This window comes from Rhinatrema bivittatum, chromosome 3 (assembly GCF_901001135.1).
Source record: "Rhinatrema bivittatum chromosome 3, aRhiBiv1.1, whole genome shotgun sequence".
NCBI lineage: Eukaryota > Metazoa > Chordata > Amphibia > Gymnophiona > Rhinatrematidae > Rhinatrema > Rhinatrema bivittatum.
The window spans coordinates 422842788-422869125 of NC_042617.1; the positions used below are offsets into that span (position 1 = coordinate 422842788).

Here is a 26338-nt window from a genome sequence, read left to right on the forward strand (position 1 = left end):
TCTTTTTCTTCCTCATGGTCAGGTGGTCACTAATATATACCCACTACTTTTCTCTTACCCATCAAACATGGGATTTCTATCCATAAAGATTCCACAGTATATTTTGTTTCTTGCAGGATTTTTAACATGCTTAACTCTGTCATCTTTTATGTATAGTGCTACCCCTCCATATTTAATAAAATCCCATGCAAATGATGCTATTAAACACTGCCCTGAAATCTAGAGAGGCACACTAAAGCACAGACTGCTTTGTACACTTTTTTTTTACATGGTAAATTTAATTCCTGGATCTAAGATGAAATAAAACTTCCCCAATGGGATTCACCTGCGGAAGGATTGTGTTCCATGGGCTTGGATCACTCCCACATCAGAAGAAAAATCCAGCAACAAGAAGACAAGAAAGGGACATTTACCCTGAATATCATATTTTAAAGCTATAATATTTGACCAGACAAAGGCTTATATTCAGAACAAGATCTATTTTGACAGCAGCCTTCATTTCTTTGCAGTGTACAGTTGTGCATATGTTTGTGTGTTCCCTATTGCTAGGACTTTCATGGCCCTTGCTCACTGTTCTAATTTGTTATCACTCCACCATGAACCAACTGATTGTTACAGAGCTGTTGATGACATCTGGGCTTCTCACTCAAGGTGAGGTATTAGATCCACTCGCAGGGAGGAAGAAGGATTCCCGCTTCACTGCAGGACCCTGAGCACATCACCATACATGTGCTTCCCAGATATCTATCATCTGGATGCCCACAGATGTTCCTCTTCTAAGCTATCCATGAGTGGTAGCTCAGTGCCCTACTCCCAGTCATCTGCCCCCATTCATCTAGCACTCTTGTCCACAGGTTATTACTGCCTCATCCCAATGCAGCACTGCTCTGCTCCAGTTTTCTTTCTAGCAGACCTTCCTCTCTGCTAAAACATAGAGCTGCTTCTTTTATGCTTGCTGCTAGCAAAAAGAAGGAAAATGTTAAACATCATATTTATGTATATTGTCAGGGTAGACTAGACAGTATCTTTCTTTTGATTCTTCTCTCAAGTCCTATGTTACACATTGCTCCAATTCTGTGCTTTTTTTACAGTTGATTTCTATGCATGTGTTTACTACACTTGCATTACACCAGTTTTTAGCATGTTTTTTCATCATTTACTCACATTTACTATGCTTTTTAGCTCATAGCTCATTTTCATGCCATTAGCTTCCTGTGGTAATGCATTTTCTTATTGCATAAGTAAATGAAAATCTACTCTTAAATATTTGCTTGGGTTATTTGCCTGTTTTATTACATCAACCACTAAAAGTGTACATGATCAAATTTTCAGTCTTGTGAAAAAGACAATTTATTTTTACTGCTTTTCAACTGAAATATCTGTACTCAAATTCACAAGATTAATAATGATCCAGTTCAAGTAGTGATCAAGGGATTACTGTGCCGGTTTACAGTTTTCACAGTTCTGTGCTGTAATGATGGGGTTAATATATTGCTGTGTGTGTGTGTGCATGTGTTTGTTTTAATACATGCTGACATTATAAAACAGGCAATATTGAAAAATATGAAACTGCTCTTTTCAAAAGCTATTTCTACACAATTACCTTTCATTTTTTTCTCAGCCTTTGGTCAGAATGAATGCCATGATCCTGGGATTCCCATCAATGGAAGGCGTTTTGGTGATAGGTTTTTACTTGGAAGCTCTGTTTCTTTTCATTGTGATGAAGGCTTCATAAAAACCCAGGGTTCTGAATCTATAACCTGCATAATTCAGGATGGAAATGTTGTGTGGAGTTCAACAGTCCCACGATGTGAAGGTAAAAGACTAGTAAACTTTTAAATATTCATGAATTTGTAGCAGCACTGTGCTTAACTTAATACATAAAGGGACCTATGTATTCATGGGGGTTAATGTTTACACCTTCATTAAATTGTTTTAATGCATGTTAATTAAGGTCCATGTGCCAACCATGTTAATGCATGCTGTTTGTATGTGTATTAATGTCATGCCTGGAAACTCTTTGTATCCCTACAGAAACTCAGGAAATGTGCATTATTTTTCAGTCTCTTGAGAAACACTGAAAAGCTCAAAGCTTCTCTATTTACTGCTTTAGCAGTTTTCTTTCAGTAAGTCTGCAGGTATGGGATGAGTAAGCCTGGAACACATACACTGCAGGCAGCATGTGGAGAGAAACTTCAGCTATGATTCCAGGATTAGGACTCAGCAGAGGCTAGAGTAAGAATACACACGTTTGTGAGCTATGACTTATAGTGGGGTAGAAGCAAAGAGTGCAGGGGTTGAGGAGGGAGGAAGGGAAAGATTGTTGTGGTCATCCCTGGAAGATGTGAAACGTGGTAGTGGTGGTAGCAGAGAGAGATAGTGTGGATTAGCAGGGAGGAGAGTGGAACAGATAAAGTTAATTGAGGGTAAAGGTTTACCCTGGAGAAGGACCGCCACTAGTTAACAAGAAACTGGAGGGGAATGGAGTAGATGTAACTCCATTTACAGTAGAAAATGTATGGGAAGAGCTGGTGAAACTGAAAGTGGACAAAGCCATGGGGCCTGATGACGTTCATCCCAGAATACTGAGGGAGCTCAGAGATGTTCTGGCGGGTCCGCTGTGTGACCTGTTCAATAGATCCCTAGAAACGGGAGTGGTGCCGAATGATTGGAGGAGAGCGGTGGTTGTCCTGCTTCACAAGAGTGGGAACAGAGAAGAGGCTGGTAACTACAGACCGGTTAGCCTCACTTCGGTGGTGGGAAAAGCAATGGAGTCACTGTTGAAAGAGAGAATAGTAAACTATCTACAGTCGGGAGAATTGCTGGATCAGAGGCAGCATGGATTCACCATTGGAAGATCCTGTCAGACAAATCTGATTGACTTTTTTGACTGGGTAACCAAGGAATTGGATCAAGGAAGAGCACTCTATGTCATCTACTTGGATTTCAGCAAAGCTTTTGACACTGTCCCGCACAGGAGACTGGTGAATAAAATGAGAAGCTTAGGAGTGAGTGCCGAGGTGGTGGCCTGGATTGCAAACTGGTTGATGGACAGAAGACAATGTGTGATGGTAAATGGAACTCTCTCTGAAGAGAGAGTGGTTTTAAGCGGTGTACCGCAGGGATCGGTGTTGGGACCGGTCCTTTTCAATATCTTTGTGAACGACATTGCGGAATGGATAGAAGGTAAGGTATGTCTTTTTGCGGATGACACTAAGATCTGCAATAGAGTGGACACGCCGGAAGGAGTGGAGAGAATGAGACGGGATTTAAGGAAGATGGAAGAGTGGTCGAAGATATGGCAGCTGACATTCAATGCCAAGAAGTGCAGAGTCATGCATATGGGGAGTGGAAATCCGAATGAACTGTATTCGATGGGGGGAGAATGGCTGATGTGCACGGAGCAGGAAAGAGACCTTGGGGTGATGGTGTCTAATGATCTGAAGTCGGCGAAACAATGTGACAAGGCGATAGCTAAAGCCAGAAGAATGCTGGGCTGCATAGAGAGAGGAATATCGAGTAAAGGGAAGTGATTATCCCCTTGTACAGGTCCTTGGTGAGACCTCACCTGGAGTATTGTGTTCAGTTCTGGAGACCGTATCTCCGAAGAGACAGAGACAAGATGGAGGCGGTACAGAGAAGGGCGACCAAAAAGGTGGAAGGTCTTCATCAAATGACTTATTAGGAGAGATTGAAGAATCTGAATATGTACACCCTGGAGGAAAGGAGGAGCAGAGGTGATATGATACAGTCTTTCAGATACTTGAAAGGTTTTAATGATCCAAAGACAACGAAAAACCTGTTACGTAGGAAAAAAATCAGCAGAACCAGGGGTCACGATTTGAAGCTCCAGGGAGGAAGATTCAGAACCAATGTCAGGAAGTATTTCTTCACGGAGAGGGTGGTGGATGCCTGGAATGCCCTTCCGAAGGAAGTGGTGAAGACCAGAACTGTGAAGGACTTCAAAGGGGCGTGGGATAAACACTGTGAATCCATAAAGTCAAGAGGCCGTCAATGAAGAGTGGGTGGCTCGCCAGAATGACGGCTACTGCCTGGAGATAATACCCTTATTCAATAAACATACACATGGTTACTGTGACTCCAACATCGCTCTAAGCTACAACAGCTAGAGGAAATGTGGAAAAAAGGATTCACACTCACAAAGCTGGGAGTAGCTGGCTTGTTACATCGGTTACTACCCCAGACCAAATAAGCCTGATTCTTCACTTTCAATGCATATCCAGCATAGCTCTCTGCTTCAACGGCAAAGTGTCAGCCACTGATCCCCATATAAATATTCAGCTGCTGCCATTTAAGCTAGATAAATCCATACATATCTGGTAAGTCACCATGAATATCATCCTCAGGGTGGTCACAACTCAAAAGTTCCCAAGTATGGTTAGTATTGCCTGCTTTTCTCAGTGTGGTATTATTATTTAAATATTAATACCGTATGTATTATCCAGCATTAATGCTTAAGATACGTAATATGGCTACTAATGCTGCAAAGATTACCTACACTTGAGGAGGTATATATAACTTGGGCATCTTTGCTTCTCCATATCCCCACTGCCTCAACCCACAATGCTGTCAATGGCCTCTGGGCCTACCTGACAGCCTTCCTCCCTCCCAAGTCCAAACACCACCAAAGCCATAGAAATCTTTTCTGTTGTAGCAGATAGGTATGGCGGGAATAGGTAGAAAGAAGTCATACAGTTCACATTAAAGTGAGCCACAGAATTGCTCAGAGTGTTACAAGTTTTATAAACTCCATCTTGGGCCTGCTCCAAGAAGAAGTGGCACACTCATACTACAGGAATAACAGTCCTTGGCTGGGCCAGGCACTAGGACAACTTCTAAAATTCTGTAATCATGGGTCCTAAAGTCTTTATTACATGATTGTATTTATTTATTTATTTACTTATTTAGACTTTTTATATACTCTCGTTCCATGTATAGATCACAACAGTTTACAAAGTGACATTCATCATTATTACTCAACAAACAAACAATGATTAGTTACAGACAGGCTTTAATAGCTATCAACTGAAATTACCTAGTACATATTAATAATTGATTTAGTACTTAAGGCAAAGAGTATGGAAAATTAAAATGAAATGATAGTTTTCACATCTTAGTCAGAGGGTTGTTTTGAAAATCTTACATTTTCTTGTTTGATATATTCTTCATGATTCAATTATTATTTTTTGTCCTTCTTGTCTTTGTGGCTCAGTATATTCTGATGTTTTTAAGTTAGTTTTTATGAGTTTTTAAATAGCCATGTTTTTAGCTCACATTTAAAACTCTTTCTGTCTGTTAGAATACGTAACATCTCTGGCAGAGAATTCCAGAGCTTTGGACCCACTGTAGAAAACATACAATCGCTGGCATTTTCACCATTTTTTTCTCTAATTTTCTAAGTTTTTGTTTAGTGCTTCTTAATTCATTATTGTCCCAGGCATTCTTATGTTTGGAGTTGTTCCTTTCTTTGTTAATAGTTTTCGTCTGGACAGGATTAAGCTTTTCAGCTATGTCATTGACAATCTTAATCCAGGAATTAAATGCAGATGTGGAATTAGTTTGATTTTGTTCATGGAACTTTTCTATTGTTTCAGTGAGAACTTCCATCTCTTTCTTTTTTCCTGAATTTGGTTGGTGAAGGCTATTTCTACCTTTATTCATTGGTGATTAAACCAGGATAATGTCATGTGTGATGTATTTATTAGGCAATTACTGGTATTAGCAAATATTAGGTCTAGAGTGTGACCCACTTTATGAGTAACCTTTGAGACAAATTGTGACAATCCCAGGGCTTCCTTTGGTTCTAGAAACATTTCACAAGCTAAGGTTCTCAGTGTTTTGTCTACGTAGAGGTTAAAGTCTCCTACAATTGATGTAGATTCTAGAGATATGCATTCATTTTTCACGAGTTAGACAATTTCAATGAAATTAAGTTGTCATGGTTCGGAGGAACCAAAAAACAAATGGAATTTTTCTGAAATTTCAGAAAAATTTGTAGTTCATGTTAGTACACACTAACAAGAAAACTGGGACCCACAAAAAAAAAACCAAAACAAAAAACGATCTGCGGGAAAAAACAAAATTTCCCACAGGGGCCCAAAAACGAAGCCCGAACTGAAACAACTAAACAATGCACATCTCTAGTAGATTCTGGCAATGGAAACACCTTAGCGAATAATTCAATTAGTGGTGAGCAATCTTTTTGTAGTATGCCTAGGGGACAGTAGACCAGTCCTTTGATTATTTGAGATTTTAAAATTGCAACCTCATAGGGAGGGTTAAACTTTACTCTACCATGTAAGTTTCTAGCTTGAGTTCTTTTTTACTAATTATTGATAATCCTCCACCTTTTTGTTTGGGTCTTCAAAAACAAAATATATCATATGGGCTGATTCAGTAAAGTTCACAGGAGAGCCGGCGCATCCCTAGCGCCTCCTTATTGACAGAAGCGGTGGCTGTCAGTGGGTTTGACAGCCGATGCATAATTTTACCGGCATCGATTGTCGAACCCGCTGACAGCCACGGGTTTGGAAAACAGACGCCGGCAAAATTGAGCAACCGTCTTCCAACCCATGAGCCATGGGCTGATTTTTAATTTTTTTTTTTAGAATTTCAATTTTTTTTTTTTTGGGGGGCCTCTGACTTAATATTGCTGTGATATTAAGTCGGAGGGTGTACAGAAAAGCAGTTTTTTCTGCTTTTCTGTACACTTTCCTGGTGCCGGCTGAAATGAACTCTTGCCTTTGAGCAGATGTTAATTTCTGAAAGTAAAATGTGCGGCTTGGCTGCACATTTTACTTTCTGTATCGCGCGGGACTAACTAATAGACTCATCAACACGTATTTGCATGTTGCGGGTGCTATTAGTTTTTGGGGGGTTGGACACGTGTTTTCCTCGTGCTATTACCCCTTACTGTATAAGGGGTAATATTAGTGCGTGGAAAACGCGTGTCTAGACGGGGGCCTCGGAGGGAACGGGGAAAGCCATCGGGGCTCCCCTAGGGCTCGGCGCACGCAAGGTGCACAAGTGTGCACCCCCTTGCGCGCACCAACCCAGGATTTTATAACATGTGTGCGGCTGCGCACGCATGTTAGAAAATCGGGCATAGATTTGTGTGTTCCGGGTTGCGCGAACAAATCAACACCCGCGCGTAATTCTTAAAATCTGGCCCATAATGCGCATGTATGTATGTGCTGACTACCTATGCACATACCACTTGTTTTGATGTGCCAACTATTCATTTGTCAGATAAATGTGTATTCTTGAAATGAATGAAACAAATAGAGCTATGAATGCACATCACTAGTAATTTATATTAGTATTAATGACCTCTAGACCAGGCATTAATATTATTATTATTATTTATTAAACTTTATATACTACCTGTAAAATGAATTAACCATGTAGTTCACAAATTAAAAGATACATAATAAAATACAGAAACTAACATTACAATCTGTACATGCAGTGAAAAAATTTTAAGTGAGCCAGTAAACTAACTAAACCCAATACAATAATACAATAGATGTTTCTGGTCTGAAACAAAGCCATCTCCAAGATGTTAACATTCTAAAACTTGTGAAAATAGCCACAATTTTACTACTTTACAAAGTTTCAAATAATCTACTTCAGCTCAAAAATTCATAGGTGGTGAATCCCAAAGAAAATGTACTTGTAGCGTCCTACCTAATGATGGGAAGACGGGGTAGAAGGTGGAAGAAAGCATTCTGAGAAGAATGCAGATTGAGAGAAAAGGAATATGGGATCAGAAGTGTAGAGAGATAAAGAGGGAACCCAGAGTGAAAAACATGGAAAGTCAGAAAGAGAAATTTGAATTTGATTCGACATGATATAGGTAGCTATTAGAGAGACTGCAAAAACTGGTGTGACATGGCCTGACCTTTTTAAGCCATAAATGTTTTTTCTTGCTGTGTTTTGAAGAAATTGAAGTCATTTAGGTTGATACCATGGTACCATGGTGCAATTTGTAGTAATCCAGTCTGGAAATAACAAATGCATGTGTTGCAATTTAAGCTTATGAGAGTCTAGTAATGGGTGGAATTGGCAAATATAGTGGAGAAAGTAAAATAATTTCTGAATAATGGTAGAGATGTCTACAATTATTCAGCTCTTCCACCAGACTGTTAACTGTCAAAATATGTTCTTTCTTATCAGGCATTACTATTTAATTATCATGTCATCCAGATGGCATCATTCATATTTTGAATCTAGACATGATTATAGCATATAGTACGACAATATAATTTAAATTATAGTAAATCCTATTCCTAGAAGAAAATGGATTATTAAAGAATATTGTACTTAAGAGTGATAAGCTTTGCCAAATATCTGACCTGTTTGGCCAAATAATCACTCCATAAGTAAGGCTGATTTTGCCCTGTCATTTAGGAATTAGCTATGCAAAATTATTTCACTAATTTATATTTTAAATCATGAAAAAAGCAACGTTAATAAATTATATCATGATTGATAAATTAAGAAATGGCCAAGATGGATGGCTGCAGGGATGCAGGTGTTGTCTCTGCCTCCTCTATTTTTTTTTCTGGCCATCCCATCAATACCCTAACAGGCCAATCATTGGTACCCACGCTCCTCCTTTTTGTACTTTGCCATGTTAATAGGGGTCCCAAGAATTGACTGATCCTGACAGTACACTGGCAGTGCAATTAGGAGACCTACAAGGTAACTCACGCTATTGTAGCAGGCAGAGGGGGCAAAGGCCTGTCAGGCACATCACTCCTCCATCAAGGTGGGAGGATGAAAATGCTTGTGAAGCCTTGGGCTCATCCTAATCTCTCTGCAAGAGTGACTTTGGGCTCTGGAGGAAAGTGGAGGTCTAAGTAGATGAGAAGAGGAATGTCATGCCTGACAATCTACTACCCCTCCTCTTCCCTTTTGGATCCCTTTATCAGTCTGCTCATTTTCTACTGGTAAACTAAAACAAGAAATGATAGGATAATAAAATCTCAAATTGTCCAAAATCTTTATCTTTAAAAAGATATTTATTTATAGTTGCACAGATGTGTCACGAAGAATTATGGGTTTACTATAAATTTCCATGGCCCCCTCTATGATGAGCACTTAATTAATTGTGGGCTGTCATATTTCCTCTTGCTTTCCTACTAAGAAATTGAGATCTTAAGTCATTGCAAAATATAATATCAATAGATACAACTGTTGAATTTCTATGCCATGCTTTTGCAAATCATCTTGAAGCCATAAAAATCAAGTAGTACTGAGTGTGAAAAACCTTAAGAATTAAAAAAAAAAATCCAAAGGCATCTGTAATGTGAATTTGTAAGTTGTTTCAATGCACAGATAATAGAACTTTTGTTAGCATAATGTTCCCTCGTTATTGGAAATTAGGAAGAAAGGAAATTTTAACACGCTTTATATAAGGAGAATTGGTTTGAACAGAATCTGGCTTCTGCAACACAATATTTATGTTTTGGAGAAAAAAAACCTCAGTTTACTATAACTAATGTTTGTTATAAACTTTGATAAAGAGGCATTATTTAACTAACCTGATGACAAGAAACTGTGAGCTTTTAAATAACATAAAACATTTTTAAAATTAATTTAATACAAATTGCAAATCTTTTATCACATAGTATAGTGCTCTTACTAGAAATAGGTTATATTACAGATCAGTCATAAATATCCGATAATTGCCTCAGAAGACTGATGATAATGCAATGCATTCTACTGACAAACAGTCAATGCCACGCATTTGTACACTGAGCTCAAACATTTTAACCAGAAATCTTCCTGGAAAGTGAAGTCGATGTTCCTTAGCAAGTTAGTTTTGAAATAAAATAAACTGTTTTTACTATATAATAGTTGCATGGTACTGTGTCTGCCACTAAAAATGAAAAACACATTTATAAAATACATACAGCATAAAAATGTACAGTTTCCTCAAATTTAACAATGGTTAGAATATTAAATATACAAATTTGTACATTACTGTACAGCATAAATTTAAGGGAATATTCCCACCAAGCCCCTAATATCCTCAGGTGATCAAGTAAAATAGAGAAGCTCAGGGTGTTGAAAGACACTGAGAGCACCACTAAAAGCAAATGGATGCCTCCACCCTTTGTCTAGTTGCACCAAATGAAGTGACAATGTTTCCATGCTGTGCCTTTTCCTGATACCACACTAAAATTGAACAAGCACTGAGTGGTCATCCAAGTACTCTTAAAGCTATACTAGGACACCATTTTTCAAGATTTTATCCAACCATGGTAAATTAGAAAACTGGCTGATAATTGGTTAGATAAGAAGCATTCAAAGCTGGTTTCTTCAAGACAGGGCACACAATTGCTTGCTTTAAAGGATCTGGAACATCTCCTTCCACCGATGAAAGCATTTATAATAGCAGATATGAAACTTATTAAAATATAGTTACATAGTGTCATAGTAATGGCGGCAGAAAAAGACCAAAATGGTCCATCTAGTCTGCCCTGCAAGCTTCCCAAGGTAGTAACTGCCACTCCGTGCAGATTACCCCCATGTTTCTCTTAAGGGTAGTAACTGCCACTCCATGCAGGTTACCCCCATGTTTTTCTTAACGGTAGTAACTGCCGCTCCATGCAGGTTCCCCCCTATTTCCCTTAAGGGTAGTAACTGCAGCTTTGTGCCGGTTTAGGTTTTTTATTTATTTCCATCCTCTAGCCTTTTACGGATCCACAGTGTTTATGCCATGCCCCTTTGAAATCCTTCACAGTTTTAGTCTTCACCACTTCCTCCAAAAGGGCATTCCAGGCATCCACCACCCTCTCAGTGAATAAATATTTACTGACATTGGTTCTTAAGTCTTCCTCCCTGGAGTTTCAAATCATGACCCCCTATAAATTATTCTAACTTAACATGACTCAAGGGAGGGTGACCATGACACAAGTTGGGCCAACTACTTTGTCATCTCAGCATGTTTAACGCTATAGAAATCAACCCAATTTGTTATGACTAATTGAGCCACTGTCTCTAAGGAACAACATCTATATCCTGATTAACAGTTTTCTGAAGCACACCCACCCTATCCTGCATAAAAATCAGCCCGAGACTCACTGGTGACACCAGTTTCCTCCTGATACTGATTATAATTTTCCAATGAACTCTTGGAGATATTAAATATTTCTCCAAGGACAAGCAGGATGGCAGTCCTCACACATAGGTGACAACATCCGATGGAGCCTAGCATGGAAAATGTATGTTAAATTTTCTAGAACTTTGACTGAGCTTCTCTGAGAATGCTCTTGCATGCAATATACCACGTGTCCAATGTTGGGTTACATCAGTCTCTTCTTTTCCGTAGAGCCCAGTGTCTTGCGATGAAATTTAGTCTCTCTGACTTTGGAGTATTTTTTGCACCCTAAGTTTCTGCCTAAGGTAGTATCGGACTTCCATCTTAACCAGTCCATCATACTGCCAACATGTGCGCGCGCATGTTATAAAATTGGGCGTAGATTTGTGCATGCCAGGTTGCGTGCACAAATCTATGCCCGGGCATACCTACTAAAATCTGGCCCTATATCAACTGGCTAATTTTTATCTTCTTTATTCGTGCCTTCAAAAAACGTAGCAAATTGGTGAGGCGAGACTTTCCTTGGCTATATTCATGTTGACTTTGTCCCATTAAACTATGTCTATTTATAGTATCTGTTCAATACTTTTGTCCTTTAGACTAGTTTCAATCATTTTTTCCAGCACTGACAGGCTCACTGGTGTATAGTTTCCTGGATCACCCCTGGAGCCCTTTAAAAATAAAAACTGTGTTATATTAGCAATCCTCCAATAGTCAGGTACCATAGTTAATTTTATTGATAGTTTACAGATTACTAATAGTAGGTCAGTCATTTCATTTTACAGTTTCTCAGATGCTGGGATATATTCCATCTGGTTCAGGTGATTTGCTAGTCTTCAGTATGACAATTTGCTATAGTGCATCTTTCAGGTTCACTGAGATTTGTTTCAGTTTTTCTGAATCAACATCTTTAAATATCTTTTCTGGCACAGGTTTCTGCCTGATATCTTCCTCAGTATAGACCAAAGTAAAGAATTAATTTAATCTCTTCACTATGACCTTGTCCTCCTTTAGCACTCCTTTTACCCCTCAATTTTCTAATGGTCCATGTGACTCTTACAAGCTTTGTGCTTCAAATGTACCTGAAAAAGTTTTTTATTATGAGTCTTTTGCTTCCACAGCAAGCTTCTATTCAAATGCTGTTTTTGCCTTCCTTTTCAGTGCTTTGTATCTAACTTGCCAGTTTCCTGTTTCCTTCATTGAAATCCCTTTTCCATTTTTTGAAAGATGATCTTTCAGCTAGAATAGCCTCTCTCACCTATCTTTTAACCATGCCGGCAGTCATTTGGCCCTCTTTCCACCTTTTTTAATGAGTGGAATACATCTTGTCTGGGCTTCCAAGATGGTATTTTTAAACAACATCCATACCTGATGTAAACTATTGACCTTTTTAGCTGCTCCTTTCAGTTTTTTACTAAACATTTTTATCACTGTATTATAATTCTGTCTTTTGAAAGTTAAATGCTATCACAGTAGATTTCCTTAGTGTCCTTCCTCCTGTTATCAAGTCAAATTTGATCATGTTATTATGATATTACCAAGAGGCCTTAACACTATTAAATATTTCTCCAAATCATTTGCTCTAGTAAGTATTAGATCTAAAATTGTTCCACTCCCTTGTCAGTTCTTATACCAAGAAATCCATATACATCCACATATTAAATCAGTTGCTAAATCTTCTTTTGCAAAACTACAGATATTAAATATTCTTAAGCTACTTTTTGAGCTATCCAGTTTCCATACAGTGTTCCAATCATTTGTCTTGTGCAGGTATAGACTATTGTAACTCACTCTTTTTAGGTGTTCTGTTAACATGTCACCACATGTATTTTAACAGATATAAGCCCTTTCAATCACATAACTCCAAGTTTACAGGATCTGCATTGGCTTCCTGTGCATCAACAAATGCAGTACAAAGTATTAACAAACATTAAGGCCCCATGAATCAATTCAGCTTTGAGAATCTATACCCCATATGACCTCTTCATTCACCTCATCAAAATTTATTAACTATTCCATCTCTCCAAGAGGCACATTTGTCCAAAACTCATGACGGGACCTTTTCAATTGAAGATGCTATACTATGGATTGTATTACCTGCTCAGGTCTGAAATAACAGGGAATTGAAGGCATTAATAAGGCACTTAAAACAGGGATGCATTTGAAGTAGCAGAATAATTGGCCTTTAGTTTTGAGAACTGGGGAGTTTAGAAATGATTTCTTTTTTTTTTTTTTTATTTATACTTTATTAAATTTCTTCAATGACAATATCATGAAAAGGAAAACAGGAAATATGTTCCACAACCATAATTAAATACTTATAACCAATACACGCAAACAATAATTGTTTTACATTTCACATAATTGGGGGAAAGGCAACTATTATATATACAAATACAAGATTTATATATCATTTGCTAATAATAAACCAATCCCAATAATTCTAGGATTAGGATTTCATTAGCGAAAACATAAAAGGAATGAGAATTTGACTTCTTTTTAATACACCTCTATCTCTAATTAATTATATCTGTGACTTATCTGATAGGAAAGTCTCGAGATGGGTCGGGTCCACAAATCTAAATTTCTTCCCTTGGTATGTTATTTGACAAACACAAGGGAATTTGAGGAAAAATGTTGCTCCAATTCCTACTACTCAATGTTTTAAGGATAGAAAATACTTTCTCCTTGCCTGAGTAGGTCGGGCAACATCAGGAAAAATTTGGACCCTTTGCCCACAAAAAGATATATCTTTTAATTGGAAAAACTTTCTAAAAATATTGTCCTTATCCTGTTCAGCATGAAAAGTAACAAAGAGAGTTGCTCTTTTCTCAATTATATAATTGAGAAATGATTTCTATGTCAAACTCCTGGTATTTATATATATATGCTTGTTTTAATTCTATTGGAAGAAGGATCCATCTGAAGAAAATAGGAAAAAGCATAAGCATTGTCAAGTTAAGTGTAAAACTTTGATAAGACAGGCGAAGAGAGAATTTGAAATGAAGTTGGCTATAGAGGCAAAATCTCATAACAAAAACTTTAAAAAATATATCCGAAGCAAGAAACCTGTGAGGGAGTCTGTTGGACCATTAGATGACCGAGGGGTTAAAGGGGCTCATAGGGAAGATAAGGCCATTGCAGAAAGACTAATTAAATTCTTTGCTTCAGTGTTTACTAATGAGGATGTTCGGGAGATACCAGTTCCGGAGATGGTTTTCAAGGGTGATGAGTCAGATGAACTGAACCAAATCTCTGTAAACCTGGAAGACGTAGGCCAGATTGACAAATGATAGAGTAGCAAATAACCTGGACTGAATGGTATGCATCCTAGGGTACTGAAGGAACTCAAAAATGAAATTTCTGATCTATTAGTTAAAATTTGTAACCTATCATTAAAATCATCCATTGTGCCTGAAGACTGGAGGGTGGCCAGTGTAACCCCAATATTTAAAAAGGGCTCCAGGGGCAATCGGGAAACTATAGACCAGTGAGTCTGACATCAGTGCCAGAAAAAATAGTGGAAACAATTCTAAAGATCAAAATCATAGAGCATATAGAAAGACATGTTGAATGGAAGACAGTCAACATGGATTTACCCAAGGGAAAAGGTGAACCCAAGGGATAAAGGTGAACCGGTAGATGTACTTTAAGATCATGAGAGGTCTTGAACAAGTTGATGTGACTCGGTTATTTACACTTTCGAATAATAGAAGGACTAGGGGGCATACCATGAAGTTAGCAAGTAACACATTTAAGAGTAATCGGAGAAAATTCTTTTTCACTCAACGCACAATAAAGCTCTGGAATTTGTTGCCAGAGGAGGTGGTTAGTGCAGTTAGTGTAGCTGGGTTCAAAAAAGGTTTGGATAAGTTCTTGGAGAAGTCCATTAATGGCTATTAATTAAATTTATTTAGGGAATAGCCACTGCTATTAATTGCATCAGTGGCATGGGATCTTCTTAGTGTTTGGGTAATTGCCAGGTTCTTGTGGCCTGGTTTTGGCCTCTGTTGGAAACAGGATGCTGGGCTTGATGGACCCTTGGTCTGACCCAGCATGGCAATTTCTTATGTTCTTATGTTCTTACTGTATTTGGATTTTCAGAAGGAGTTTGACAAAGTCCCTCATGAGAGGCTTCTAAGAAAACTAAAAATTCATGGAATAGGAGGCGATGTCCTTTCATGGATTACAAACTGGTTAAAAAGGCAGGAAACAGAGAGTAGGATTAAATGGCCAATTTTCTCAGTGGAAAAGGGTAAACAGTAGAGTACCTCAGGGATCTATACTTGGACTAGTGCTTTTCAATATATTTATAAATGATCTGGAAAGGAATACGATGAGTGAGTTTATTAAATTTGTGGATGATAACAAAATTATTTAGTTAAATCACAAGCAGATTGTGATGCATTATAGGAGGACCTTGCAGGACTGGAAGATTAGGCATCTAAATGGTAGATGAAATTTAATGTGAACAAATGCAAGGTGTTGCATAAAGGGAAAAATAACCCTTGCTGTATTTACACAATGTTAGGTTCAATTTTAGGAGCTACCACCCAGGAAAAAGATCTAGGCATCATAGTGGATAATACCTTGAAATTGTCAGCTCAGTGTGCTACAGCAGTCAAAAAATGCAAACAGAATGTTAGGAATTATTAGGAAGGGAATGGTTAATAAAATGGAAAATGTCATAATGCCTCTGTATTACTCCATGGTGAGACCACACCTTGAATATTGTGTACAATTCTGGTCACCACATCTCAAAAAAGATATAGTTGCAATAGAGAAGGTACAGAGAAGGGCAACCAAAATGATAAAGGGGATAGAACAGCTCCCCTATGAGGAAAGGCTGAAGAGGTTAGAGCTGTTCAGCTTTGATAAGAGTTGGCTGAGAGAGGATATGATAGAGGTGTTTAAAATAATGAGAGGTCTTGAATGAGTAGATGTGAATCAGTTATTTACACTTTTGGATAATAGAAGGACTAGGGGGCACTCCATGAAGTTAGCAAGTAGCACATTTAAGTCTAATCATAGAAAATTCTTTTTCACTCAATGCACAATTAAGTTCTGGAATTTGTTGCCAGAGAATGTGGTTAGTGCAGTTAGTATAGCTGGGTTTAAAAAAAGGTTTGGATACTTTCTTTTAGGAGAAGTCCATTATCTACTATTAATCAAGTTGACTTAGGAAATGGCCTCTGCTATTACTGGCATCAGTAGCATGGGATCTTCTTAGTGTTTGGGTGCTTGCTAGGTTCTTGTGGCCTGGTTTGGCCTCTGTTGGAAACTGGATGCTAGGCTTCATGGATCCTTGGCCTAACCCAGCATGGCAATTTCTTATGTTCTTATGTTTTTATCTGTTGTTTTATAGGGATGTGCAATTGTTTTTGCCGTATTGGAAAATTTCAAAGAAATAGTCCAATTCGGCATGGGTCGGAGAACCCGAATCCAGAGATGGATTTTCCCCGAACTTCAGGGAAAATTCATTGTTCGGGTTAGCGTGGGGGGGAGGGGCACATTTATTAAAAAAAACAAACAAACACCCCAACCCTTCAAATTTAGTTAATTAGAACTCCCCCACCTTCCTGACCCCCAAAAAACTTGCCTAAAGTCCCTGGTGGTCCAGCTGGCATTCTGGGAGCGATCTTCCACTCTCAGGCAATTGGCTGCCAGTAAACAAAATGCCACCAGTGGTCCTTTGCCCTTACCATGTAACAGGGGCTACAAGTGCCATTGGTCAGTCCCTGTCACATAGTAGGAGCAATGGACGGCCAGCGCCATCTTATAAAATGGCACGGGGTATCCATTACTCCTTCCATGTGACAGGGGCTGACCAATGGCACCGGTAGCCCCTGTTACACGGTAAGGGCAAAGGGCCACCGGCGCCATTTTTGTTTACTGGCAGCCGATAGCCCGAGAGGGGGAGATCACTCCCAGGACCCCCACTGGACCACCAGGGACTTTAGGCAAGTTGTTTTTTTTTTTTTTGGGGGGGGGGGTTTGTAATTAACTAAAATTGAAGGGTTGGGGTGGTTTTGGTTTTTTTCCAGCGAAAATTGCCGAGAAAAAAAAAAAAAGACCCGTAGCCCGACTCATCAGAAAAAAACAAAGCACACCCCTATTGTTTTATTATATTTGTTACTTTGTTCCCCAAACCAAACTTTGAAGGGTGTGGGTAAAAGCTATTTATAATAAATAAAATAAATAAATACATAATGCAAGGGGTAGGATGGAAAAAATCCCTTTGTTCCAATAATTAGATGTCTCCAAATATTCTTCAAAAGGTCTCCCAAAAAAATTTGCATTCTTTACCCACTCTTTACTGGTTGTGGGATAAAACAGCCAACTTCCAATTACTATAGCAAGATAATACTTGCTTCACTACAAAATTGGTCACAAAAATCTCTAAGTTACTATCTTTATTTCCATAGTTTATGCCTTGCTGTTTGCTGGATGCAAGCAAAAACCTCAGATCAAATCCATCTCTTCTAGAGACTGGGTAACTAGCCATTCAAGAAGAGCAGTGGGCAAAACTATCTTCAAAGCTGTTCAACAAACTTCTTCTTAAACTCCCATCTCTTAGACACCTCTGGATTAAGAGTAAAAAAAAAAACTTTTGCACATGCTCAGGGTGCAATTTATACCCCTACATTCATCCCAATAAAAGGAAAGGCTAAAGGCAGGAGGAGGACCCCTCTATAACTGGAAAAACAGATAAAATTAGTGGCAGAAGCAAGTCCCTGCTTCAGGGAGGTGACATAAGTCTTTTTAACTTTCTGACACTTTACTTTATATAATCACATCTGAGTTATATATTCAAAGTAGGTTGGCACTATTTCTTCAATTGAAGACAGCAAATTGTCATTTTGCAGCTGCAAGCTCCTTTGAATACCAAGGGGCATAAGTTTAGTAGGGGCAACAAGATTTAATGTTAGAATTAAAGTTAGATTCCAGGAGTTTAGGAAATTTGAAACATTTTTCCTGTTGATTTATCTGGCTGCAGTTGCCTCCATTGCATTGTGAAATCATCAGGATGGGCCCTCTCTAATGCTTTCCTACTTTTTTGCATATGAGTAGTATGAACTTTATAAGAAATTTTAAGACTAAACAAAATCAAGTAATGATCGAATTAGGGAATTGGATCAATCACAACTCCTTTATGAGGTCACTGCTGTTTACTGAATCTAGATGAAATAATAGATCAAGCGAATGACCCACTTCATGTGCAGTGTTAAATGAAATTCCTTCAGAAGAGAGAAAAGTGATTATTGAATAACAAGTCCCTCAAGGATTGGTTCTGAGGCAGATTCTGTTCAATATCTTTGTAAGCAATATTGTGGTTGGGTTAGAAGGAAAAGCTTGTCTTTTTGCAGTTGACACTGAGATCTAGGAAAGTGCAGAGGGACCGCATATGTTACATTCGGTATTCGTATTCGTGGGCAGCAGATCCGTTGCATTCGTCAAGGGGGGGGGGCAATCCGTTCATGCGTTCCATTCTTATTCATTTCCCGGCTAAAATATAATTAACTACAACCCCCCACCCTCCTGACCCTCCAAGACTTACCAAACTTCCTGGTGGTCCATCGGGGGTCCGGGAGCCATCTACTGCACTCACGCCGTCGGCTGCCGGTATTCAAAATGGTGCAGATAGCCTTTGACCTTACTATGTCACAGGGAGCAATGGATGGTCAGTGCCATCTTGTGCTCCTACCATGTGACAGAGGCCGACCAATGGCACCAGTAGCCCCTGTGTCATATTAAGGGCAAATGCTATTGGCGCCATTTTGATTACTGGCAGCTGATGGCCTGAGTGCAGGAGATCACTCCCGGACCCCCACTGGACCACCAGGGACTTTTGGCAAGTCTTGTGGGGGTCAGGACGGTCCCCCCAAACTTGCCAAAAGTCCCTGGTGATCCATTGGGGGTCCGGGAGCGATCTCCTTCACTCAGGCCATCAGCTGCCAGTAATCAAAATCACGCCGATAGCCTTTGCCCTTACTATGTCACAGGGGCTATCAGCACCATTTTGAATACCAGCAGCCGACGGCGTGAGTGCAGTAGATGGCTCCTAGACCCCTGCTGGACCACCAGGGAGTTTTGGCAAGTCTTGGGGGGGGGGTCAGGACGGTGGGGTTTTTGTTTAAATTTGCTCCTTTAGACGGCCAAATAATTCGGTGAAGATTTGTTGTATTCGTGGGAATCGTGATATGTTTCACTTCCCCACAAATACAACGAATATGGCCCTATACATTGCGGATTGCCGATCCATTGCAAACAAATGCACACCCCTACTGAGATCTACAACAGAGTGGAAACTCCTGAAACAGTAGACAAAATGAGAAGTAATCTAAGAAAATTTGAGGAGTTGTCAAATCATTAGCATAAAGTTTAGCATCATGCATGCGGGGTGCAAAAATTGAAAGGAATTACACATAATGGAGGATAAAATACTATTGTGCACATACTGAGAAGTTGATTCTGAACCATTTTGGCAGTCCTTCTTTGGAAAATGTTATTATATGTTTGGAAATAAGGGCCACCAGAATTGCATAAAGCACTCCAGATGAGGTCTCATCAATTGGTGTACAATGGCACTATCATTTCCTTTTCTCTTCTGGTAATACCTATCTATAGGGAAATTGTCAGGTCTATCAATATGAGAGGCAAAAAAAATCTGGGAAAGAATAATGTCTCAATACTTCAGACATTTATTTCAACAATCCTTCTAAAGGATAATTTATTTTCTTTCAGAGATGAAGCACTAATCAGTCTTTGAACCACATGTGTCCTTCCATTATATTCCTTCCTGGAGAGCCCGATTCTGTTCACAAGTCTTTACCTTCAGATTTTGGAACTCTGAGAAACAGTCCATAAGAGATTCTTTCTCTTTTTCTCTGGCATCTGTCAAACAGTCCTCAGATCTCAGTTCACCCTGCTCTATTAAAACCATGTTAGATTCAAAATTTTCTATTTTCCTTTCATAAGGACTCCATTAATTTACCTGCCATGGAAGACTGATTGACCTATGATTAAATTACCTGCTCCATTCCTATTTCCATTTTTATGAAGCGGGATGACATCTGGCCAACTCCAGTCTTCTGGAACCATTTCTGTCTCCAAGGAATTTGTAAATAGGTCTGTCAGTGGAACTGCCTAAACCTCTTTAAGGTCCCATTAATTGCCTAAGTTATGCCTTGGGTGGCACAATTGCCTCGTTTACTTTGTTTTGTTAATTACATGCAAGCCCTCTCCTCTGTAAATGGCATGGTATCTGCCTATCTAGCATATGTACTCCTCTAATGGATACAGACATGTTTCCTGGTAAAGAAACATTTAACTTGGAATCAGTTCTTACCAATGTAGAAGCATAGAAGATGATGATAGTTAAGTACCATGAGGACCATCTAGTTGTCCAATTTATTTCATATTCCAATGCTGTAGACCATAGTTGATCTCTGGTTTTCCCTTCAGTTTATAATAACTAAAGATCATCTGTGCTTATTTTATGCTTTCATTAATTCTATTATTGTTTTTTCACTTTATATAGCTAATCAAATTTATATAGTCTGGCTGTATGCCATCATGCTTTTACAATCACACACCTATACTGTGATAGTGCTACATATTTATCTTGGTGTTAGTTCTGAAAACTTTCTAAATCACACAAATGAGTACATATTTAGATATACTTAACCCATAACTTTCCCCTTATGCTGTAAAAAAGGATATTTTGAGCAACTCGGAGATATTTGGTGCTTCCATTGGGGAGTTACTGCTGTATATATATTTTTTTAAACATCTTCAGATTTTACAGAAGAGAAGCCTTATCAGAAAAAGTTCAAGGGAAATATAAGATAACATTTTATAAGCACTTAAGATGACTGCATAGATTCTTTCAAGATATCAAAAATTTATTAGATCAGAGGCCATCAAATGATTAATGAATATTATTTGAAAATTGAGAGAAACACTCTTATGGTCCAGATGATAAAGTATTGGAATAGTCTATCATCATATGTGACTGAAGAATTTTCATAAAATTATTAAGGCTAAACAAGCCATGCTCTCAGCTTCCAAAATTATATCTGTATGTACAAGATTTAAGGGAGAAGAGAAGTACCTGAGACACAGAGAATGTCAAATATAATGAACAAGGCTTGTAACTCTCAAAACAATGTACCACAACTATGTAATGGTATCTTCATAGTCCTAAAGGTAAAATGGAAGCTTTGTATTTCATATGTGATGTGCACCTGTATATGGAATGTAACAGAGTGAGTTCTATTTTGCAAATTGAAATTGAAATGTATCATCATGTTTGCAAATAAAAAGTATAAAGCATTGCCAATCTTCTTAACTGTTCTTTCTTGGTGGCACATATTTCTGTATGAGATTCTCTCTTCTGATGGAAGACACTGTATAAACTGACTGTATGTTGCCTAAGGCTAGTTTAGAGATTATTTGTTATGATTCTACTTTGAAAAAAACTAGGCTCAGTCAATCCACATATTTTTTTTTTCCTTTTCAACACATTTACTAGACATGGAATTATAGGTGATATGATAAGTTTGGCTGCAGGACATAATATTGTAAACAGTGCTGTCATGAAAGTGTGTTTTCAGAAATAGGAATGCTTGCTTTAATCTTTTCTATATAAAGCATACCAAAATTATAATAGCATTTAACATTGCAGTTTACATTAAATATTATGAATGTGGAGGCCAGAAAATGTTTTCTGCCATGTCATTTGTTTTGGGATTTGATTTTTGTTTGTTAATGTTTATCATTTTTTTCTATTTAATGTTTCAGAAATAGTGTGCACTAAAATGATAGAAGGAAAATCACAAAATGTCATGTTTTTTTCTATTGTTTCATTTTGAAAATGACAAGCAATGACATAAACAACGTTGTTGACATTGAGTATATAATTTCAAATGAATGCACATCCCTGTTAAATATTTGCATTTTCTGAAATCTCTATTTACAGTTTTTTTTATTTTTTCAGCACCCTGTGGTGGACATTTGACAGCAATGAGTGGGGTGATTTTACCACCTGGATGGCCAGGGTACTACAAAGACTCACTAAACTGTGAATGGGTAATTGAAGCAAGACCTGGACACTCTATTAAGATTATCTTTGAAAGGTGAGAATCACAGGAAAATCAGCAAACAATATAACAAAACACAACTAGTAAGTCATATGAGTATCATTTCAGCCCATTTTTTCAGTTAATTTTGATAATGAAATGATAATGAATGAAATTAAGTTCCATTGATAGTACTCTGTGAAAGATGTAAGTTTCCATTATTTAGCTGCTGTAAATAAATGTAGCCTTCTGAAAATGTATTAAACCATGGATGGTCAAGCTGAAATGGGACTGGATCAAATATTATAAAACAAAGTATTTTCTAGTGTTTCCTTGGTAGTTTGACAGAAACAGCTTAACAGTTAATAAGCCCAGTTTTGCACTAATTAGATCTAACCTTGAAGTCAACTGAAGATTGTTTACTGTAGTCCTAACAAGCCCCCTATTTCTATTTATTTATTTATCTGGTTGCCAGTCTATTATTTATTTGTTTTGATGTGCCATACTGGATCAGACTAAGGGTCCACCCAGCCCAGTATCCTGTCTTCAACAGTAGACAATCCATGTCACAAGTATCTGGCAAGTACCCAAACATTAAGCGAGCACTGACCGTGAAAAGAGGCCGGGCCCAGCACTCACCGCCATTTTCTTGGTGACCCCAGCCTCGCGATACTTGCGAGGCTGACGTCACCACATGATGACGCGCAAGCGTTACCGTGCATTGCATGTCATCACCTCCCCTCCCCCTTCCAGGGGAGGGCTCCGGAAACACCGCTACAGTAAGTCGGGGAAAGGGGGGGCCTCCCTCTCCAGCAAGCACCAGGTTAAAGAGGGGCCCTCCTCGCATGCCGCAGGTCGACCCTTTTTATAGATCCCATGCTATGAATGCCAGGAACAAGCAATGGCTGTTCCTTATTGATTACTAGCAGTTTATGTACTTCTCCTCCAGGAACTTATCCAAACCTTTTTTAAACCCAGCTACATTAGCTGCCTTAACCATCCTCTGGTAACAAATTCCAGAGTTTAATTGTGCATTGAATGTTCTCTAATTTGTTTTAAATGTGCTACCTGTTACTTCATGGAGTGCCATTAGACCTTATAATATCTGAAAGAGTAAATAACCATTTCATATTTACAAATTTAAGTCCAATCATTATTTTATAGATCTCTATCATATCCCCCCTCAGCTGTCTCTTCTCCAAGCTGAACAGCTCTAACCTCTTTAGCCTTTCCTGATAGGGAATTCATTCCATGCCCTTTATCATTTTGGTTGCCCTTCTCTGTATTTTCTCCAGGGCAACTATATCATTTTTGAAATGTGGCGCAGATTTGCACACAGTATTCAAGACACAGTTTAACCATTGAGCAATACAGAGGTAGTGGAAGACTCTCCTGATATGAGGAATGAGCAGTCACCTCAAGAGAGGGAGGATGGGCAAGAGAAAAGATAATAGTTATTATCTAATGTGAACCTGTTACATTACAGATATGTTTGCATATGTATGGTATATCTGGTACTGAATGTGTTAAATACTAGTCCAAAGAGCCATTTTTTTTTAACAGGCTCTGGAAAAGTAAGTAATTTAATTGAAGGCAGAGATTCCTTGGAATGATGTTCCATAATGAAGGCCTAATCCAAGGGAAGGCACACTTTTAGGATTGACTTAAAGCTCAATATGAGCAGGTAACTTCAGTAAGGCCTCATGAGCAGATCTAAGTGCTGTTATAGGCATATATCAGTTAATTCTGGAAGAAAAACAAAGTGGATCCAAGACCTCTATGAAATTGGAAAGGGAGAATTAATATTTTTAATGGTAGTGATAATTAATTATTAGCCTGTATAATTGGAGAGATATTTTCTAGAGATATGCATTAATTTGACATAAGTATGGAATCCAAAATGAAAATGGTCATTTTAGGTTTGGTCCATTTGAAATAAACCAGATTCCTACTGGCTCTGAAAAACCCTAAAATTTTCTGATGTTTTCAATTTAGAAAATAGTGCATACTATTAGCAAATAGCACATTTAAAATTTCATGACAAATTTAAAAATCTCATAGCCTCTCCCATCTCCTGCCACCCCACTATCCCTTTGCTCCTTCTGTAGGCATATCCCCAATAACTCTTGCCCAGCTGGAATACATTTCAAATGTCCCCAGTTAGTGTTAGAAATCAGCCACTTTCTCAGACTCCAGAGCTTTGGACACTCACTGTGTAGCAGGGAGCTGCTATTGCATGCTCTGACGAACGTATTACTAAGACCTGGTGAAGAAATGCATAGGGCTGCGGGCATGTGTGTGCATCTGTGCGTACGATTCTACGCACTCTGGCAAGAGAGTCGGGTAGTCGCCCTGATGATGATGTTACATGCTCAAGATTAATTAGCCTGCCTGAACCTGTACTCCTTGCCTGTACAACAGGTTCCTTGGCCTCTTCCTGGTTCCTGCCTTGCTTGCTGTGTGCCGGGTTCCGTATGCTGATCCTAATTGCTTGCTACCTGTCTCAGCCATGGATTGTTCTGGATTCTGCCTGCTTGCTGCCTGCCTTGATCCTGGACCAGTTAGTGAATTTAGCTTACTCACTGCCAGGGGCGGATTCCCAATGACAAACGGCTCGGGGATTCGCCACCCAGGCCGGCCCAGGAGATACCACGTGGTCTGTCAAGCGCGGCTCCGTCACAGCCGCGCTCGGCAGACCACGTGACTAAAGCGACCGGCACACCGGGGGATGCCCGATCTCCCTGGACTGGTTACTGGATTCTGCTTGCTCACTGCCTGCTTTGACCCTGTATTCTGCTTATCCACTGCCTGCCTCAACCCCAAACTGGTTACTGGATTCTGCTTGCTCGCTGCCTGCCTTGACCCTGGGCTGCTTCCTGGCTTTTGCCTTATGCTAATTGTGTCTTTGGATCTTCCTAACTCCTGCTGGCCATCCGCACTATGGGCTCAACCTGAGGCTACGATGGTTAGTATAGGTGAAACCTCCCCAGTTCCCTCTTTGGCACTTCCACCTGTGATCAAGCTCATCAGTGGTGCTTCTTGCTACCTCACCACACAGGGGTCCACATCACCGCCTGAAGTCTAAAAGGGTTTTCAGAGTGGCTGGGTGGCTACTCCTCTGACACGAACAAGGGTTGATGCACTAACAATTTGCCAAGGCCATGGATCTGGTGGAAACTGCCGCACTCCTTGCCATTTCCAGTATGGCACAACATATGCAACAACAACAGAATGCTTTGGATCAGGTGACAGGAGTCCTGGAAAGGCTCACATCATTGAATGGATGCATTCTCCACACAACCAGCAACCATCAAAGTGGCTTCACCTACGGCTCCAGCCCCCATGGTTGCGCTACTGCCACATCTTCCTCCACCACCTAGATACAGTTGTGACCCCTGTGAGTGTTGTAGCCTTATTAATCAGTGCCAAATGCATTTCACTCTACAGGTGACTCTGTTTCTGACAGACAGAACTAAAGTTGCATTTATTCTGTGGGCGGTCAGTTCTGACCTGGGCTTCCTCATTTTGGGAGCATGAGGATCCTATCTTGGAGGACCTCGACCGATACCTTCATGAATTCTGGCTCATATTTGATTAGCTTGGATGAGTGTCATTGGTTTCATCCAAGCTGTTACAGATTTGCCAGGGTTCTCGTACTGTTGGTGAATACGTGGTCCAATTCCAGACTCTGGCCTCGGAAATACAGTGGTGGTATGATAGTCTGTTAGCCATCTTTTGACAGAGCTGTCTGAACCCGTGAAGGATAAGCTGGCCTCATGGGACCCACCTGAGGATCTGGAAGAGTTCATTAGACTGTCTATTCTACTTGATCTTTGCCTGCAGGAAGAGCTAGAGAACAGAGCTAAGCCTAGTGACCCATCTGTCTAGCTTCCCAGTTCCTGTGGCCAGTGATTCCTCCTAGGGACTCCCCATCATCTGAAACCCCTGGGGAACCTAAGCAAGTGGATTGGATTTAATTGTTACCAGAGGAATAGCTATGTAGAAGGTACCTCAACTTCTGCCTTTATTGAGCTGGTTCAGGACAGTAAGTCAGTGAATGCCCTGCTAAAGTAGAAAAACTCCTGGGCATAGGGATGGTAGTAGAAGCCACCCTAGGTTGACAAGATAC

The 26338-nt window shown here is 39.3% G+C and overlaps 1 protein-coding gene across 1 annotated transcript in view; it reads left to right on the forward strand.

Moving 5' to 3' along the window:
* CSMD1 (CUB and Sushi multiple domains 1) overlaps nucleotides 1-26338 on the forward strand; it is a 4035193-nt gene that overhangs the window by 2523104 nt on the left and 1485751 nt on the right. Inside the window, 2 exon segments of the mRNA XM_029596871.1 lie at nucleotides 1622-1816; nucleotides 22128-22266. Coding sequence (XP_029452731.1) covers nucleotides 1622-1816; nucleotides 22128-22266 — 334 coding nt within the window.